This window comes from Aphidius gifuensis, linkage group LG1, assembly GCF_014905175.1.
Source record: "Aphidius gifuensis isolate YNYX2018 linkage group LG1, ASM1490517v1, whole genome shotgun sequence".
Classification (NCBI taxonomy): Eukaryota; Metazoa; Arthropoda; class Insecta; order Hymenoptera; family Braconidae; genus Aphidius; species Aphidius gifuensis.
In genome coordinates, this window is record NC_057788.1 from 12,965,397 (window position 1) to 12,985,828 (window position 20,432).

Genomic DNA, 20,432 nt, shown 5'->3' on the forward strand with positions numbered 1-20,432 from the left:
TCGGGGAAATACTTAGCGAAAATGTCATCATCTAGGTCGGGGGCCGAGTCGCCCTTTACTCCTATATACGAGGAGGTAGACTTACACGCTGAAGCAATGCGGGGGAGAAAAATTGACGGGGAAAATTTGAAATTTTTACTTACCGAAATACGATCATGCGCTAGCGAATTTTTAGGAATAATTCCTACCTTAGAAATATTTGATGTGGAAAAAAACGTGGATGGGATTGAATACGCAAATACTAAAGAAACTATTGAAAAGCTAAAACAACATGCCGAATTGGGGGACAATATGGTTAGTACGGTTGATAAAATAAAAGTCGCTGCTGATCTTGTTATTACTGATAATGAACAAATGTCAAATGAAATTTTAAATTTAACAAAACGTTTAAGTGTTGAGAAGAAAAGAGTGAATGGTTTGAATCAGGAAATAAAAAATTTTAAAAGATAGAAATAATACTTTGAGCGAGGGAGTCATGCATGCAAATAAGAACCTTGAGAAAGTAAATCAGGAAAATAATGAGTGTCGTCAGCAAATTGAGAGAATGATGAATGACCGTGACACATATAACGCTATTATGTCAAACGAGAGAGAGAATGCTTTGACTGAGACGATTACTCAGATACAACGCGAGAATGAGACCTTGAAAAAGGAATTACAAATTAAAAATGACTGTATTATCTCATTTACTAAACATTTTAACCAACAAAGTAAAGATAGCTTCAATCAAAATTTTTTAAATGATAACAACGAAACACAAGTAAATTCAACTTTTAAAGCAGAACATTCGAGCCCACCCTTAAATGTACCATTGTATTCCGAAATAATTCACAGCAAAAACGGATTAAAAATTTCTGAGCCGGTCGAAAACGTTACCGTCGGTAAATGCTCTTTACGAGATGCTCTTGATCTAATACCGAAATATGACGGGAAAACAAATTCCATTCGCGGATTTATTGGTAGTTGTCGGTCAGCCTTGAAACTCCTTGACCCACAATGGACACAAGCTTTTATGTTATCCATTAAAAATAAAATCACTGGACCCAAGGTCACATTAATTGGCAATAAAGAATTTTCTTCACTTGACGAATTAGAAGTATTGCTCCGTACCGTTACTTACACGGGAAAAACATTTGACTCCCTTTGGAATGAATTGTCCACCGTTGTAATGAATGACAATGAGAATGTTGATGAATACGGAAGTAGAGTGTTAAAATTATATAATGATTTAAATGACTGTAATGAGGGCGATAATGATGGGTTTGGAACCATGAGTAAATTTGTTATTGAAGAAAAGACTATTCGTCAATTTATAAAGGGATTGTTACCAGAAGTATGCCTGAGAGTTGAGTGTAAAAATTTTGATAACACAGATTTTTTGAAAGTATGGAATAACACAAAAAAAATATACAATGAATATATTGATAGTCTCAAACTTAGAAAATTAAAGGAAGTTAAAGTTGTACAAGCCAATAAAATTGAGAAGCCATCGGAAGTTGTCTCAACACCAAATAATAATTTTTCTCGTAATTTTCCTAATCAAAGATACAATAATAATTTCCCTCGAATTAATAATAATTTTAATAGTAATTATAGAAATTATAGACCAAATGACGTAAATTTTTCGAATCTAAATAATAATTCAAATGCTCAGAAAAATCTTGATGTAAATTCACCCGAGGCCACTGGTTCGAATCCCGTCGGAACCAATAATAATACCACTAATACGCCATACAATAATTCTTATAGAAATTCGACAAATGGTTATCCACCTCGACCATACCATAATAATAACACTTTTTATAATTCAAATAATAATTCTAATCAACCAACAAATAATGCAGTTAATACAAAATATCCAATTAATAATCCTGTAAATAATAATGGCCCTCTGCCAAATGACAATACTATTCCTAACCAGACAAATACTCAAGACAGAAAATTTTATAACAAACCAAATTATGACGTAACTTGTCCATTTTGCCGAAGACCAGGTCATGACATGAATACTTGCTATGCATTACAAAATGCCCAGATGAGATGTCTCGAAAGACAGGCTCAAAAAAACGGGGGTGGGCCAGTGAACCGCGAGGGGGTGACACAACCACGGCCACCACAACAACCAGTCCAACCCTCTCAGTCAAATCAATCTCCAGACCAGAAATAAATGTAAAAATTAACCTTATACATACCACTAATATTCCATCTATATCATTGTACACGGAAGGTCTTAAAGGGGTTTGTAATTTAATGCTGGATACGGGCGCGGAAGTAAATATTATTAAAGTATGCGCTTTAAAAGATTTAAATAAAATTAATTCACAAATGGTAGTATCATTACAAGGAATTACGGAAGGGAAAATAGATAGCCTGGGGATTATTACATTGTCAATAAAAAATTGCGACACTATTTTTCATGTAGTCGATAATGACTTTCCAACTAGTTATATGGGAATTTTGGGGTCGACCTTTTTTACAGCACATAACGCAAGTTTAAATTTTGAAAATTATACGTTCCGTTTTGGCCAAGATAATTACATGGAATTTTACTGTGGGTCACCGCAAGAGATACCAGCTAAAAGTACAATTGCATTAACAGTAAAAATTAATAAAAATTCTGCAGAGCCGGGTGTAATTCCTAATTTGTATTTTGGGGACGAGTTATTTATAAAAGGAAATATTACTAAAAATGACGAAGGATATGACTATATAAATGTAATGAATGTGTCAGATAAAAATATAACTGTTACAACGCCCTTAATTAAATTAGAAAAAAAATATATATTTGAAGAGGGTTTTAATATAAATGAAGATAAATTAATTGTTGAAGAAAAAAAAGAAACTGACAAACATTTTTTGGAATTAATAGATACCGAAAATAAATTAAATAGATATTCTAATTTCAAGCCGAAATCAAATATTTTTAATCTGATTCACACAAATGAAAAACAAACACTTCCTATTAAACCCGTATACAATGATATCAGATGCGAGAAAATTAAAGGGTTGGTAAATTACAAGGGTTTAAATACAGTCGAATCTAAAGCAGTGGAAAAATTAATTGAAAATTATCAAGACGTATTTCATGTAAAAGGGGAAAAATTAACGTGTACCAATGTCATACAACATCGAATACCGACTATTGATGATATTCCTGTTTTTATTAAACAATACAGATTTCCTCCGGAACACTCGAGAGAAATAAAAAGACAGGTAGAAGAGTTAGAAGCACACGAAATTATTGAAGTTTCCGAGAGTCCTTATTCCTCCCCTATATGGTTAGTCCCTAAGAAAGACGGCCCTAACGGAGAGAAGAAATTTAGATTGGTTAATGATTATCGAGAATTAAATAAAAAATCAATTGGCGACGCTTATCCTTTACCTAACATATCCGAAATTCTAGATCAACTGGGGGGCGCGAAATATTTTTCTACATTCGATTTGGCAAGTGGATTCCATCAGATTCCACTCCATCCGGAAGACAAACATAAAACCGCTTTTTCCACACCATACAATCATTATCAGTATACTCGCGTTAGTTTTGGCTTACGGAATGGACCCTGCGTCTTTCAGAAAATGGCTAATAAAGTTTTCCGAGGAATGCAAGGTGTTAGTATTTTTATGTATATGGATGACCTGGTAATTTATTCGGTGACCCTGGAAGAGCACATTGAAAAATTTAAACAAGTAGCTGACAGACTAAGACTAGCCAACTTAAAACTTCAACCGGATAAATGTAATTTTTTACAAAAAGAATTATTATTTTTGGGCCATGTAATTACTGAGAATGGGGTAAAACCAGATCCAAAAAAATTAATTGCTGTCAAAGAATTCCCACGACCCACCAAGGTCAAGGAAATAAGGCAATTTCTGGGACTAACTGGGTATTATCGTAAATTCATGTTTAACTATGCAAAAATTTCTAAACCATTGACTAGATTATTGGAAAAAAATATAAAATTTGACTGGACACCCGACTGTACTGAATCATTTAATAAATTGAAAAATTGTTTACTAACTTCCCCTATTTTGCAATATCCTGATTTTACACGAGAATTTGTAGTAACGACTGACGCTAGTGATGTTGGAATTGCAGGAATTTTGTCTCAAGGCCCCATAGGTCAAGACTTACCGGTAGCATATATATCGCGTGTGTTACAGACCGCGGAAAAAAATTACAGTACCACCGAAAAAGAAATGCTAGCTATCGTTTACGCGGTAAATCAATTTAGACCCTATTTGTACGGAAAAAAATTTACTTTAGTAACGGACCATAGACCTTTAGTTTGGCTAAATTCTATGAAAAATCCACAATCAAGATGTGTCCGTTGGCGATTTAATATGCAAGATTATGACTATGACATTGTGTATAAACAAGGGCGGGTGAATGCGAACGCGGACGCGCTGTCAAGAAATTTCCCACCAGAACATACAAGTATGAGTGATGAGAGAGTGATGTGTATTAAACAGCTGTTCGTGTTGACGGAGGGGAAAGGTAAATCGCGCATCAAGGCCGGTACTAAAAACAAAAGACTCAAATGCACGTCATCTGACGACACTGACACAGTTAGACTGAAACGCAAATACAAAAAAAGAAAACAGAGCACAGATCTATCCGACACTCCGAGTGACGAGTGGAGTATTAAAAATATTAAAAGGCCACAGCTGATGGTCGACGCGGACGACATTACGAAACTTCCGTGGTATACCAAGTATAAAGACCGTAAAAACAATGTAACTAATTCAACAAAAAGAATTATCAAACCCGATTTTGATTTTGATGAATTAATTGATCACGATAATATTACTATTAGAAGTGAAGATAAAAATAAAATTACAAAAAATAAAAATAATAATAAACCTAAAATTGTGACTGATGAAATTTTAAAAAACAAATTTAAATTACAAAATCAAAACAAGGTTGATAATCTTTTTGGTGGATTTATTGACCCTCAACCATCTACTTCAAAAGACTTTACCGAATTTCCCGCGTTAACAGATAATGACAATCAAAATGACTTACAATACGATAAAAATAACACAGCTGACAAAAATCTAAAACTTACATCGGAGGACCTTGATAAAAATTTTCCTAAAAATAATAGTAAAATTGACATGAGTAATATTATCACGGATGACGAAAGTGAAAATAATGAAAAAATTAATGAAAATAAATGTTATGAAATAGAAAATAATGAAAATAGTAATTTAAGTAATATTGAAAATGATAATGAATTAATTAATGAAGAATATTTTAATAATAATGATTTTGATATTGATGAAAATTTTAATAATGATGATCTAAATATTAACTCGGAGAAAAGTATGGAGAATGAGAGTTATGACGGAGAAGATGAAGAAGATATGTTGATTAATAACAATTTACGAAATAATAAAAATAATGTGGTGGAAGATGATAGTGAAAATGACTCGACTATTAATATGAATGAATGGTTGTATGATGAAGACGACAATAATATTGAAAATAATGAGATAAATAATGATGATAATATCAATGATTTGGATAACAGAATAGGAAAAATTCCTAACACTATAAAAATAAATAATAATACTGTCGAGTCTAGAGATAATTTATTAAACTCACCCGGGGCCATGGTAATTTTTACTACCATTTCGGGGGAACCCGCTGATAATGGGGCAAAAGAAATTGTGGAATTAATTAAAATACCGGAAGACATGACAATCTATAGATCGAGTCGGGTTAAGTACAAGTCGCGGACTTGCTTAGTAATCCCTATAAAATACCGTTCTAATGACCAGGTGACAGAAGAAGACGTGACTGAAAGTATTGCCAATTTATTTAATGTAATTATGGGTTTAGATATTAAAATTTTTTGTATCGCAAAAACTCATAAACTAGACGAAATACCGTGGGAATTTATTCAACAATTATTAATTAATACTTTCATGGGGACAGACATCAAAATAATTATATGTAATTTACAAGTAAAAATTCCAGACGTAGAAATACGTATGGCCTTGATCGAAGAATATCATGGGTCATCAGCTGGTGGACATAAGGGTATGACAAAGACATATGACAGATTAAGACAAGACTTTTTTTGGACGGGAATGAAAAGGGATGTTGTTGATTTTATTCAGAAATGTAGAAAATGCCAATTAAATAAATTAGTCCGGATTAGAACCCGTCAACCAATGCATATTACGGATACACCTACCTACGCGTTCGAAAAACTAGCTATGGATATGGTTGGACCGTTACGAAAGACAAAAAAGGGACATACCCATATACTAACTATGCAATGTCAATTAACTAAATATTTATTGGCCATACCATTAATAAAAACTGACGCGACTCACGTAGCTCACGCATTCGTTAGACGGTTTATTTGCGTATTTGGCCCACCATTAACTATGCTAACTGATCAGGGAACGAATTTTATGTCCTCCCTTTTTAAGGAAGTAGCCAAAATATTTAAAATTACAATTTACCGTACCACAGCATACAGACCGCAAAGTAATGGGTCCCTTGAAAGGTCACACCATGAAATAAAAGAATATTTACGGAATCACGTGGAAAAGAATAAAGATTGGGATGTGTGGTGTGAACTAGCCATATTTACATATAATACTAGTAGACACGCAGCAACCGGATTTACGCCTCACCAACTAGTATTTGGTAAAATAGCAAAAATGCCATCTAGTATTCCTCCGGTTGAGGAACATAATCTAACTTACAAGAAATATTTAACTAAATTATTTACTAAAATACGCGATGTACAGGACGAAGCAATCGGTAATTTAAATTTAGCAAAAAATAAATCCAAGCATTACTATGATCGATACACGAATCCACGGGAATTTTCGGTCGGGGATAAAATATTTTTGTTGAAAGAAGGGTTGGTGGATAAATTTGGACCACAGTGGGAGGGACCTTATGAGGTTGTTGAAAATTGTGGAGATGAAAATTTAAAAATTAATGTTAGAAATAAAATAAAAAAGGTACATAAAAATAAAGTTCGTATATCACATATTGATTAGTATAAATATATATATATATATATGAAAAATTCACATAAAATTTTTTTTTTGTTGTGTGTACGTAATAATAAACAAGGGTACAAAACACTATACACGGAAAAATAAAAATTAATCACAGAAATAAATAAAATTTTTTTTTTTTTTCGGGAAATTTTCTAGTTTCTTTGTAACAATCTTTTTATATATAAATTTTTTTTTAGTGATTAACAAATTAAGGGTGTTAATAAATAATAGAATAAATTTTTTTTCTCTCTCATATATAATTTTTTTTTTGTTTTGATTGTTGTAAAATTAAAATTATCTATAAACATCATTGTGTTGTGTACTAAAAATGGGGAATAAATTTTTATATACAATTTTTATTAAATTAGAAAAAAATATTTCAGAATGAAGACCATTCGGGTCATGTTATGGGTGTTATGCCAGATCCAGCTAGTGTTGGCCTGGAGTGGGTTCGATTGTGGACACGGGGGGATTAACATATCCACTTTTTCACTATTACACGTAAAAGAATGCGACATTAAACAAATTACACCAAATGAAACGGCAGTCAATATACAACTCATGCAAATTACTGATTTTCGTGATGTAGAAATACGCGAATGCGCGGTCGAAATAACACGTACGGTCGCTCGTTGCGGAATGTGGAGTCATGTTAGTATGGTACCGAATTTTCAGAGAACTTATTTTAAAGAAATTGACCGGGAAAAATGTGATATTTTAACGGAAATGGGGGTTTACAAATATTCAGATAGTAAGGTAATTGCTGACATTAAAATTCGCGAAGTCACTTCTACTGATGTTACACTTGCGGGTTCATTAAATCAAGACGGATCTTGTGAGGGTACGGGGTTTCAAGATACTTTTGGGTCCTATGAAAAGGTAATTGTACAAGGGGTAATAAAAGTAGTCTATGATAAATACCGGGGATCAATCGATTTGCTTACTAATGAAGTCGTTTTTCGTCAAGGCGAAAGATGTAAATACGAATCGGGATTTTGTATTTTATCAAATGGCCGACACGTGTATTGGAATGTAGATAAGAGCGATCAATGTGAATTTAGTAAATACAAAATTTTATATGAAGGGGTAGCAAAAAAATTATCTGCTACTGAAGACGAACCGGAAGTCTTTATTGCCGAAAACGAAATGTCAACTTTTGCATTAACGACTTCTAGTAAAATGAAAATATGTGGGTACTTAGTATTGTACAACAGGAAATTTTAAACGCAATTTTTACTAATAAAATTTTTACGGGAGACAAAATTATTCGAAAAATTTTACCAGAAATTCTATCAATTAATAAATTATACGAAACTAATAACTATAAAATATACAGTAATAAACAAGTAACACATTTAAATTTTCCAATTGATGATAGACAAATAATAATGACCATAAAAAATGATTTTATAAATGAATTTAAAATAAATGGGGACAAGCAAATAAACCGCGAAAATTACTTTGATATTTTGGAAGACGTTAAATATTTTTTAGACAACAATTTACTTTCATACAAGGAACAATACGAGGGAATAAATCAGATAATAATCAAACACCTTTCGGATATATACTCAGTAATTGAATTCATGCTACACAACACATATTGTGAACAACAATTATACAACGACACAATGACACTTATGGACAATACACAAAATAAAAATTTCGACAGGAAAAATTACTGTGCAATCATTAATCAAGAAAAGAAATTGTTACAGTTAGTCGCTGAGGCCGCTCAGTACGCTAACGAAAAATCAGACAATGAAATCGGGTTAGAAGACCTACGAGACTTGACAGTCACGGACAATCACGAAAGTCGTATTGAAACTCTTGGACTAGAAAATATTATCACTAACACAAATAAACACATGACATCAAACGACTACCACACACGAATTAAACAATTAAAAGAATATTTAATTGACAGGGAAATTGATGAATTAGTTTTACTAGAATTTATTGCAAAAGGGATGAACACATATTTAATATTTAAAATAAATGGGGACAATATTTGGACAAAAAACCTAGCCACTAATAATAAAAATTTAATGACACTAAAGGTAGGAAAATATGAAACGACAAGTACAGGTAATGACATTAATGAAGTAGTAAATAAGGTGATCATATCAATGCTTGAGATATTATTAACGACTTTAAATCAAACCACAGTTAAATTAATTAAGATACAACCGAAATTTTCTAGTTACATAAAGTCATTGAAATACTACTGTAAAAAAATAAAAGATCCTACACCGAAATATAATTACCTTGAGAAAAAGAATGTAAAAATTAATAACCAGGATAAAATTATATTTGTTATATCGTGTACCGTAGGTCAGGAAACTACTATAGGTGTAGCCGAGTCGGTTTTCGCGGCGCGTAGTTTAGCGGCGTTAATCATGCACGAATATAAGCAAACGATACCGAGAAATTAATAGACAAATACAAAAAAAAAAAATTTTTTTTTTACAAAAAAATACCTAAAACAAAAAATAAATAAAATTTTTTTTTTGGGGAAAAATAAAATAATTGATAATAATAAAAAATTTGGGTTAGAAAGCGATCCTTTATCTTCCCTATATAATATCCTCCTTCAACAAAATTTTTTTTTTACCCTGAATCCTACACAAAATTAATAAACAAAAAAAAACAATAACAAGTATACACTACATCATACACACAATACAATATAAACATAACATGGGCGAAAATCTACCAACAACGAGTCACACTGTATATAGAGATAAATGGCAACGTCGCCACACGCTATATATATACAGCTTGGCTGCAGCATCAAGAGACCTTGGGCCGACGGCAAGAAGAAATCAAGGGGAAACAACTTAGACTACACACTCGTGATCAGCTGGAGAGGAGAGTACTACAAGCAGAGTCGGGAGAATCACAGCGCGAAGAGGAGAAGAAGAAAACAATATTTAAATTAAAAAATGACAAAAAATAATGAATGGGATAATGAAATATGAAAAACGAAGACACAAATTATATGGTATACTTTGTTATACTTTGTAAGACCGGATACAGCCATCAAAACAAATAATGTTATTCACAGATTGGGCGTTGACCGCTGTGAATACTTGCTCTATATACAAAAAAAACTAATATTTAAATTCCATTTAACAAAAAATTATTGAAAGCATAAATTTATTTTATATATATATATATAAAAAATATACGTTTTTAATTAATAAAAAAAAAAAAAAAAAAAAAAAACAATGAATACTAACAAAAGCTTGGATTATGACTCATTGGAAATTATTTGTAAATACCTAACGTTAGCAGAAAAAGTGGAATTTATTTTGGCAAATGACGAACTAAAAAAAAATGGAAGTGAATTGTTACGTACAGAAGAAATAATAGTGAGAGACTTGGAACTAAGTGACAAACAATTCAGCAAGTTAATAAGAGTGAATAGTGAAATGCTAAAAAAAATAAAATTATCAGTGTTAGTGAGTCAGGAAAAAATAATTCCGGCATTAATAAGATGTGTAAATTTAACTGAGATTCAGGCCAGTGCATGTGGACTGACCTCAGAACAATTAATTCTAATTGCAAATTCCTTGATTAAATTGGAAGTGTTAAATATAAGTGCCAATATGAAATTGCGAAAAGAGGCAGTAATGCTTACAACTTTAATGCCGTCTTTACGCAAGTTAATTTTGTATAATCTTGATTGTGTCGACGACGATATACTACACGAATGCACCGAACTTGAAGAGGTTGACATTGGTAAAACAAAGGTAACCGAAATAGGGTTGCTGGAGTTTGCCCATGCTACCGAAAAATTGACAGTCCTTGGGATTGAGGAGCTGTGTTTGTCGTGGCGAGCAATGGATGAGTTGGTTCGGATCTTGGAGGAAACACAGCGACGGGTGACGATCATCTCAGACAAACATTCAAGGACAAAGTTTGTTTCACTGTTCGACCTGGAATTCGTCACCGTGGAAGAAGAAAGCTAAAATAAGATAACAATTTAATAATATTCTTTTTTTTCTCTCTTTCTAAAAAAAAAAAAAAAAAAAAAAAAATGTTACATTCAAAATTTAAATTCTTTTCATATATTCTTTTTTTTACGTGTATAGCCGACGTATGGTTTGAATAAAAAAGTCAATCTCTTTTACTAAATTGTCTTTTGGGGTAATCAAGATAGAATATAAAATTTTCTTTGGTTTACTTCTCTAAGGGGAGAAAGAGTTTTCATGCCAGAAAAATAATATAATAAATAATAAAGGGGTAATTACAACTAGAATTTATAATATAAAAAAAAAATAATAAAAAAAAATACAAAAAAAATAATAAAAAAAAAACTTATAAAAAAAATATACAAAAAAATACCAATAATTGAAACTTGTTTTTATATACACTTATATATAAAAAAAAGGGGAATAATAGATAATTATATTCTAATATAATATATAAAAAAAAAAAAAAAAATAAAACATAAATTAAGTTGGGAAAAATACAATTAAATCGTGCCTTAAATTTTAGGGAGTAATTAATATTATTGTAATAAAATAAATTCAAATATAAGTTTCATTAACAAGTAAAATTCTACTACACTAGTAAAATTTTACTAAATCATTTAGGAAGTAATAACAAAAAAATATATAAAACAAAAAAAATAAATAAAATACAAACAAAATCTAACAAACAAAAAAATTATAAAAAAAAAAAAAAAAAACACAAAAAAAAAAAGGGGGATTAGTTTACAATACTGTAAGGGATCTCTTACGCGCGCGTCGATGCTGGGTAAATTCCGCGTGGGTTAACGACAAAAAAAATATATAATTTTGAATAAAAAAAAAAAAGAAAAAATTCTAAATAAAAAAAAAGCAAAAGAACCAGTAATACATTTTTTTTTTTTTGCTTTGCAATCTCTCATTTTTTTTACATCGCTGGAAAACCTTGGGAGAAATATAATAAAATTTTTTTTTACAACTAAATCATCACCAAATTAGATAAACGTTAAACAAAAAAAAAAAAAAAAAAAAACAACAACAAAACTTATGGAACACATCAAATATAACTCCCAAGGTTAGATAAAAAATTAATGACGAGATAACAACACCATCACACTGTCACAAGAAATTATATAGGTCAAGTCGACTCGCACGGAGTAAGCCTAGCCGACGCCAAACCGTAAGAGGTCTCGAGTAGAAATTTTTTATTGTTAGAATAATTTTTCAGTACGACTAAAATTTGTTTTTTATACTTTTTTTTTAATGTTAAAACAGGGAAGTAATAATAAGATAAAACCACTGTAACGGCTAGTAACAATTAGAAATTTTTTTTTAATTCGTTGCTGTCGTTCAACAGACAGACAACGACCTTTTGTGGGGGGGAATTGTTACGTCTTGGTATTTGTATAGTTAATAATCGATAATAAATAATCATTTAATAAATTCAACGGATGCCGAGCAAGCAATAAAATTTTTCTTTTTATTTTTTTTATTATTTTCACACGGAATTAAATATTAAATTTTACATTTTTACAAACAATTTATTTTTTTTTCTTTCTTTTTATACAAATTTCGGTAAGCAGTTTTCAAAGTCACCTCTGCAACGCGAGACGCCACATCCGTTGAAGTTGCTAAATAATTATTTATTAAATGTTTAAACAAATTGAAGATGCTGACTACCATGGGAACCATCGCATTTCATTGGTGCAAGAAATGGCACCACTTTTCATCCCTACTTATTAATTAAATTTTATGGGAATAATTTTAATTTTAATTTTAAGGAGCGTCACTCTCGCGATAACTTTAAACCGAACAACATCTAATTCAATTTTTAAATCAACTTAAATTTAAACAAATACTTAATAAAATTTATAAGAAATTATTGATCTTCCCGATTGTTAAACTCTTATACAAAATAAATTTAATCTAATTGATAAAATTAATAAATAATTAATAATATATTATTAGTGCATAAAAAGAATTCAATTACATAACTGTGTAAAATATTATTCCTATAAATATACCCTTCCTTAATCCTAACATTGACTGTGAATTTCTCCGGGGTGTTGTTTCTGTGCTACGAGTTGTATTACCCATTGGATTATTCAAAAGTTTCAACATCATCAGGCGACCATCCGATTTGACACGCTCTCAACAAATTACTTTTGGATTAATCACAATAAAACAGGTAGAATTTACAAATTTACACATTCCCTCCTAACCCGTTACCCGGTAGGGAATAACAAAATATGAGGATTTTAAAAAATAATGTTAAATACCAAGCTGATTGAATTAAATTAGTCCTAGTAAATTATATTATTAGTTTTCAATTTAAATATTCTTTTTTTCTTTTGTTATTTCATAGACTAATTTAATTAAATCAACTTGGTACGTAACACAGCTTTCAATGCTTTATTTAAAAGCCGAATATTTTTTTTTTCGAATTTCAACCAATTTTCTATTTGATCTGGCGTACGAATTATTTTATATGCTCCATCCATAATCTTTATCAATTTGAGACACTGCTCTGAACTCATGTTGTTCATTTATTTAAATGCTCACGTAATCAAAAAGATCGATAAACTGACAGAGCCGTATACCTTACAGGCTTTATATAGCATGAATTAGGAATTTTCTGGAACAATTAAGAATGTTTTGGAACAGATCAAGAAACTTCGGTGGATCGATGATTCAAGAATATATTGAAAGCATTATCGATATTTTTGAGAATAATCGGAAACATTAAAGAACATTCGAAAAAGATTTTAAAACACTCGGAAACATTTTGTGAACATTCGAAAACATTATACATTCGATGACATTTCCATTACTTTATGGAACATTCTAGAACATTCAATGAAATTTCGAAGACTCTTCTAGAACATTTTTTTTACTATAAAAAGAGTGCGATCGACATCAACAGCATCAGATTAATTCAAGTATTCGAACAGTACTCATCATAAAAGGAATCAAGGTATATATTTTTTTTTAATTTAATTTTTTTTATTTTTATTTTTAGAACAATTTATTTTATATAAAAAAAATTTTTTTTTTTTCACAGAAAATAAAATGGATTTTCTATCAGCAATCAACAAAGTTGCTTGTAGCTCCAGCAATTTACCATTGATAAAAATGTCTGATTTAACTCCTGGAGCTGAATACAAGATCACTCAAATTCGAAGAGCAAATACAAAATATGGAGTGAAAAGCATTGTGACAATTCAACATGAGTTTGATATGTTTTTACCCAATAAGATATCAATATTTATGGAGAAAGATAAAGAATTTGAGGAGCTCAAAACTATGGTAGATGGTGACCATCTTGGTATGCGTACTCAACAAGTAGCACCGAACATTTTCATATGTGAATTTATCGCTGTTTAAGAATAATCGATTGAAAATGTAATTTTGAAAACGAAAAAAAAATTATCAAGGGAAATGTAATTATTTGAATAAATAAAATTGATAAAAAAAAAAAATGTTTCTTACAATTTCTTTAAAATAAATGGAAATAATAAAAAAAAACATAATTTATAAAAATTGTAAAAAAAAAAAAAAAAAACTAAAACGAAAATAAATAAATATATTTATCAAAAATCTAAGATAAAAATTCAAAACAAATGCTGAAAAATATTTATAAAAAAAAAAACAATATATACTTTATTTTTTTTCTGTTTCAAATAGAATATGTTGATAAAATTATTGAAAACACAAAAAATTTCGTAATATGATTTTTTTTTTTTATTCAAAAAAACAAAAAAAATTGATTACATTTTTTTTAAAAAAAAAATCATGTAAATTATTTTTTTTTTTCAAAACTGATTATGTATTTTTTTTTTTTTTTTTTTTTATTCATAATTTAATTTTTTTATTATCCTTTAATTTTTTTTTCAATATTGTGTATTTTTTGGTACTGCATACGTACATATTCAGAGTAGTTTCGTATCCATGGTATTTTATTTATTTTTCTTCAATAAAATATAGCTCGTTGTCATCTTCTTTGATCTTGAATTGGTGATTTTGGAATTCCAATTCTAACGAGCATGTTGGAGCAATCAATACTTTAGCAGTATGAATGATGAGATCAATTACCTCATCATTGTAGAATTTTCCCCATTCTACTGGAATCCAAGCCTTCAATAATTGGTTGTCTCCGCAAATGTAAAGAATGAGTATTCTAAAAAAATAAAATTCAAATTGTTTTTTAAAAATATCAAATCATAAAAAATATTTTTGAAAAAATCATCTCTCATTCATTCAATAATAAAAAAAAATTTAATTATCAACTAATAATTTAAATCATATACTCTTAGAAGAACAATTCACAAAAAGAATCTAAATATCATTAATACTTTTTCAGAAAAAAAAAAAAATAAAAACCGGTCATTTAAAATCATTAATTCTCAAAAAAAGAAAAAAAAAAAACACACTCATCATGCAATCACTTTTTAAAGAAACACGAAAAAAAAAAGCATAAACTAATAATTTGAAACCTCGTTTAAAATAAAAAAATATTTTTCACACTTATTTATTCAATAACATGAAAACACTATAAAAAAATTTTTTTTCATTAAAAAAAAATAAAAATAAAATAATCACTAACACTTTTACACTGAAAACTAAAAATTATTAAGAAAAAAAAAACTAACAATTTAATTTAAAAATTCAATCACTAAAAAACAATTTCAAAAAAAAATTAATAATAAACCAATTACAATAATAACTTACCCTGACATTTTAGTTTTTTTATTTCTTCGTAATATATATGTATATAATTTGATAGAGTCACAATGATTAATGATGACAGCAGTAAAATGTTTAGGCCTATATATATGAAGAAAGGGGGTGTACAAGAAAGGGGTCAAATCATACGCAAATCGTTTCATAACAATATCTTATGAAAAAAATATTCTGAGTCGATCTTTTTTTCAATTGTCATATGAGAAGGTTTTTGATAATTTCCGACGGCAAAGGCTTCTCACATGACAATCGAAATGAAAAGATCAGTTTAGAACTTTTCGAATAAAACATAACATCAAATTTATTTATTTAATATCAAAAAACAAATCATCAAGCAATAAGATTTTAAAGCGGTATATTTGAAGGTATCCAGTTGTCACGGAGAAGGCTTTTCCCGTCGGAAGAAAGACTTCTCACAAGACAATTGAATAGTCCAGAAACCTTCGAATAAATACCGCTATAAAATTTGTCAACTTGATTCCCGTTATTTATTTTCATTCTCTTTTTCTATTTTGCATTCAAAAAAAAATTAATCTCTCAAGTAAACAGATTTTATAACAGTATTTAATTTCAAGGTTTCTGGATTTATCAATTGTTATGTGAGAAGACTTCGCAGCCAACATGACAATCGAAATAAAAAGATCAGTTTAGAACTTTTCAAATAAAACATAATATCAAAATTATTTATTTAATATCAAAAAACAAATCATCAAGCAATAAGATTTTAAAGCGGTATATATATATATATATTTGAAGGTATCCAGTTGTCACGGAGAAGGCTTTTCCCGTCGGAAGAAAGACTTCTCACAAGACAATTGAATAGTCCAGAAACCTTCGAATAAATACCGCTATAAAATTTGTCAACTTGATTCCCGGTATTTATTTTCATTCTCTTTTTCTATTTCGCATTCAAAAAAAAATTGATCTCTCAAGTAAAAAAATTTTATAACAGTAGTAGTGTACCTAATAGAGTTCTGGATCAGAGGGAGGTCGAAAAAAGGTAGATCGGCGAGGGGACAGGGGACTGCAACTCGGTCGGTAAAACAGAGATAGTAAAGAAATTCTTCATTTGAATTCCCAGTTGTTGATAATGCAGAGATGGTAAAGAAATTTATCATTCTTACCCTGGGTCGGTAATACAGATTTGACCGGGAAAATTATATGTTGTCATTTTAAAGTGCAATTTCTCATGTCCCATGTCGTATGTTTCCAATTCGTATGTTCCCATATAGTATGTTCCCATGTAGTATGTGTTATGTTCCTATGTTTAAATGTTCCCATGTTCCCAAGCTCCCGTGTGTTATGTTTCCATGTTCCCATATAGTATGTTCTCATGTTCCCATGTCTTATGTTCCTATGTTTTATGTTCCCATGTCTTATGTCCCATGTTCCCATGTTCCCATGTAGTATGCTCCCATGTCTTATGTCCAATGTTCCCATGTTCCTATGTATGTGTTATGTTCCCATGTTCCCATGTAGTATGTTCCCATGTCTTATGTCCAATGTTCCCATGTTCCCATATAGTATGTGTTATGTTCCCATGTTCCCATGTAGTATGTGTTATGTTCCCATGTTCCCATGTAGTATGTGTTATGTTCCCATGTCTTATGTCCCATATCTTATGTTCCCATGCCGCTGAAAAATGTAAAAAAGTCATAAGGGTAACAAAAAATAAATGAATTATTTAATTTTTTTATATTGATCAATTTTATTAATTATTATCTACTAGTTAAATATATAATTCTCTCTCAGCATTAAAAAAAAATAGAAATTCCTTATTATATTTTTTCCTTTTCATATATTATTCTTCTATGGCAACATCATTATTTTGTGTACTTGAAACTTCGTTAGTTTCAGTATCAGATTCTTGATTTACATCCATCTCTTGATCTGACTCATACGTAACACTGCAAAGTTCTACAACAAAAATTAAAAAATATAAATTAGCATTCATATTACTACCTTTTTCATTATAATAAAGAAATATTTACTCACCAACAGTTATAGTTGTACCATATCGATCGTCTGGTATCAATGAATATTTTGCTAGAAAAAATTTATATATTGACATAAATATTATAAAAAAATATATCAGAAAAAATCACACAAATTATTACCTCCAAGTGATGGGAATATTATGAGATGGTCCAACTCATCCATAGCCAAGTCAGACTCATCTTCCAATACTGTACTATTATCATTTGCCTCGTTAGCAGGAATATTGTCTAAAAGCATGAATTTATTATTATCAGTGGTACTTAGAATCTTAATTTTTACAAATAAAAAAAAAAAATACATACAAACTCTAAATCGTGGTCTTGCATCTAAATCATCATCATCATACATTTGAAAACCGCTTAGTCTTGGAAACATAGCTATTAAACCTCTGAGAATAGCTTCAATATGATATTTTATCTAATAAATAAATAAATAAATGAATAAATTATTGAATTATATTTGTAAAATATTTATAAATAAATTACTCACCAATACTAAATTTCGGCGGCGCAATACCGGTGGAATAGGACGATTCATGCGTTGTGCATATCGCCAATTCATTTCCGTTTCACATCATCTGCGAAGAGCGTCTCGATGAGGAGCCAACTTTGTTAAACAAATTTATTGAAAATTTATTATAATACTCATGTCTAAATTGAAAAAATTAATATAATATAAAAAAAAAATATTTACCAGAGTTTCTAACGAGTCCATATCCATTTTTGATTAGCACTTTTCATTCACACAAAATAAAAAAATAAAGCAGCTTCTTACTTGAATAACAATCCCGAACAAAGTGACATAAACCATCCCGGTAAATTGTATAAAAAGACAAAAAATGCAAGATAATTAGAAAAGTAGAGATATCCATATTTCTTTCCGATTCAATATATAATTCTTTTATGCTTTACATATATATGTCTAATAAAAGACAAACAATTTACATGGAGAACGAACATCGAAACATGATCTGTTGACGGCCGGCAGGCACGCGTGCTAATTCCAGATTCATTGTCTCAATTTATTTATTTTTTCATTTCTCTCTTTTATATTTTGAATATAAAATTCATTTTTTTCCTTACTATGCATATTTTTTTATTTCTCTCTTCATATATTTTAAATAGAAAATAATTAAATGTTTCCTTTTTTTAACGTGTGCGGTCATTGCATTGTCTCAATTATGCATTGAGATTCATTTATCCTTACTATGCACATTTTTATTTCTCTCTTCTTCTATTTTAAATATAAAATAATTGAATGTTTTTTTTCATCTTCCTGATCTTTGACCTTCGGACAATATTGTTGCTTTCTTTTTTTATTTATTAGATGCATTGTCTCAATCATACACCGAGATTTATTTTTTCTGATTAATGATCAATGTTTTTGCACAAATTTACCAAAATAATATTTATTTTTTAACTAGATGCAATATAAATATACACTCAGTATTGATTTTTTATCCATGCACAATAGCCGTGACTATACTGTTTCACAGCTTTACTTTACAAAATTCATCTCACGGCTTGTAGACAAACTTGCTGACATAGTACTGATAATAAAAAAATTAAACTAAAATGCGTCTTTGAGTGTATAATTATGTGTGTATAGTAAAAAAAAAATTACCGATCTCAACACTATATACATAATTTTTTACACACTTTTTTTTAAAAATAATTGTTATTTATACTCAAATTTAACATTAGTAAACACTCAGTATATACAAATTTTTTTCTTTTTGCACAATATATACGTTGTCTTACAGCTTGTACACAAATATCCTAACGCAGTACTGATAAGTAAAAGTCAAACTGAGATGCGTTTTTAAATGTATATGTATAATTGTATAGTAAAAAAATTATTATTCTCAACACCAAGAATACATAATTTTTGACAATTGATAATAGATTATTTACACACTTATTTGAAATAATTTTTATTTTTGCTCAGATTAAACAATTTGTCTATTTGTTTTTAGCCTTTTGCACAATATATTTGTCAGACTATGCTGTCTTACGGCTAGTAAACGAACTTGATGACGAAGTATTGATAATAAAAAAAGTCAAACTAAAATGCGCTTTTGAGTGTGTGAATACGTGTGTATAGTAAAAAAAACCACTGTTTTAACACCATAAATACATAATTTTTGACAACTGATGATCTATTTTTTTTACACACTTTTTGTTAAAATAATTGTCATTTATGCTCAAATTCAACATTAGTAAACACTCAGAATATATGAACTTTTTGCACAATATATATCTGTTTATTCATACTGTCTTACAGCGGATAGAATCAAAATCAGTGAATTTTCTAATCCATATTTTGTTTTTTACACCCCCAGACGCTCTTCATTATCAGCAAGTTTGTCTACAAACCGTGAGACAAAATGCTTACAAAAATATAAATTGTGCATAGTTAAAAAATTTAATACAAAGTGCATATTGACATTACATTTGAGTAAAAAAAATAAATAATTATTTTGACGAAATTGATCAATTATCGAGAAAAATTTTGTGATGTTGAGAACCTGATTTTTTAATAAACATATATATTTTTAACATTGTAAGACGCTTCTCAGTTTGACTTTTACTTATCAGTACTGTGTCAGCAAGTTTGTCATCAAGCCGTGAAACAGTGTAAAAAATTTATGTATACATCTCATGTCGAGAACAGTGATTTTTCTCTACACATACA

At 29.5% G+C, this 20,432-nt stretch overlaps 1 protein-coding gene and 1 long non-coding RNA gene across 2 annotated transcripts; one reads left to right on the plus strand and one right to left on the minus strand.

Annotated features, from left to right (window-relative positions):
* Window positions 1-291: 291 nt before the first annotated feature.
* LOC122853770 (putative uncharacterized protein DDB_G0282499) lies at window positions 292-2,167 on the plus strand. The gene is made up of 2 exons (XM_044154225.1): window positions 292-408; window positions 1,451-2,167. The coding sequence occupies exons 1-2, from the start codon at window positions 292-294 to the stop codon at window positions 2,165-2,167; spliced, it is 834 nt and encodes a 277-aa protein (XP_044010160.1).
* A 15,597-nt stretch (window positions 2,168-17,764) lies between these two features.
* LOC122849279 lies at window positions 17,765-18,113 on the minus strand. Its single transcript, XR_006373558.1, has 3 exons — window positions 18,041-18,113; window positions 17,858-17,965; window positions 17,765-17,786 (listed from the first exon to the last, which is right to left on the minus strand). It is a non-coding gene; the product is annotated as an uncharacterized LOC122849279 (long non-coding RNA).
* Between the last annotated feature and the right edge of the window lie 2,319 nt (window positions 18,114-20,432).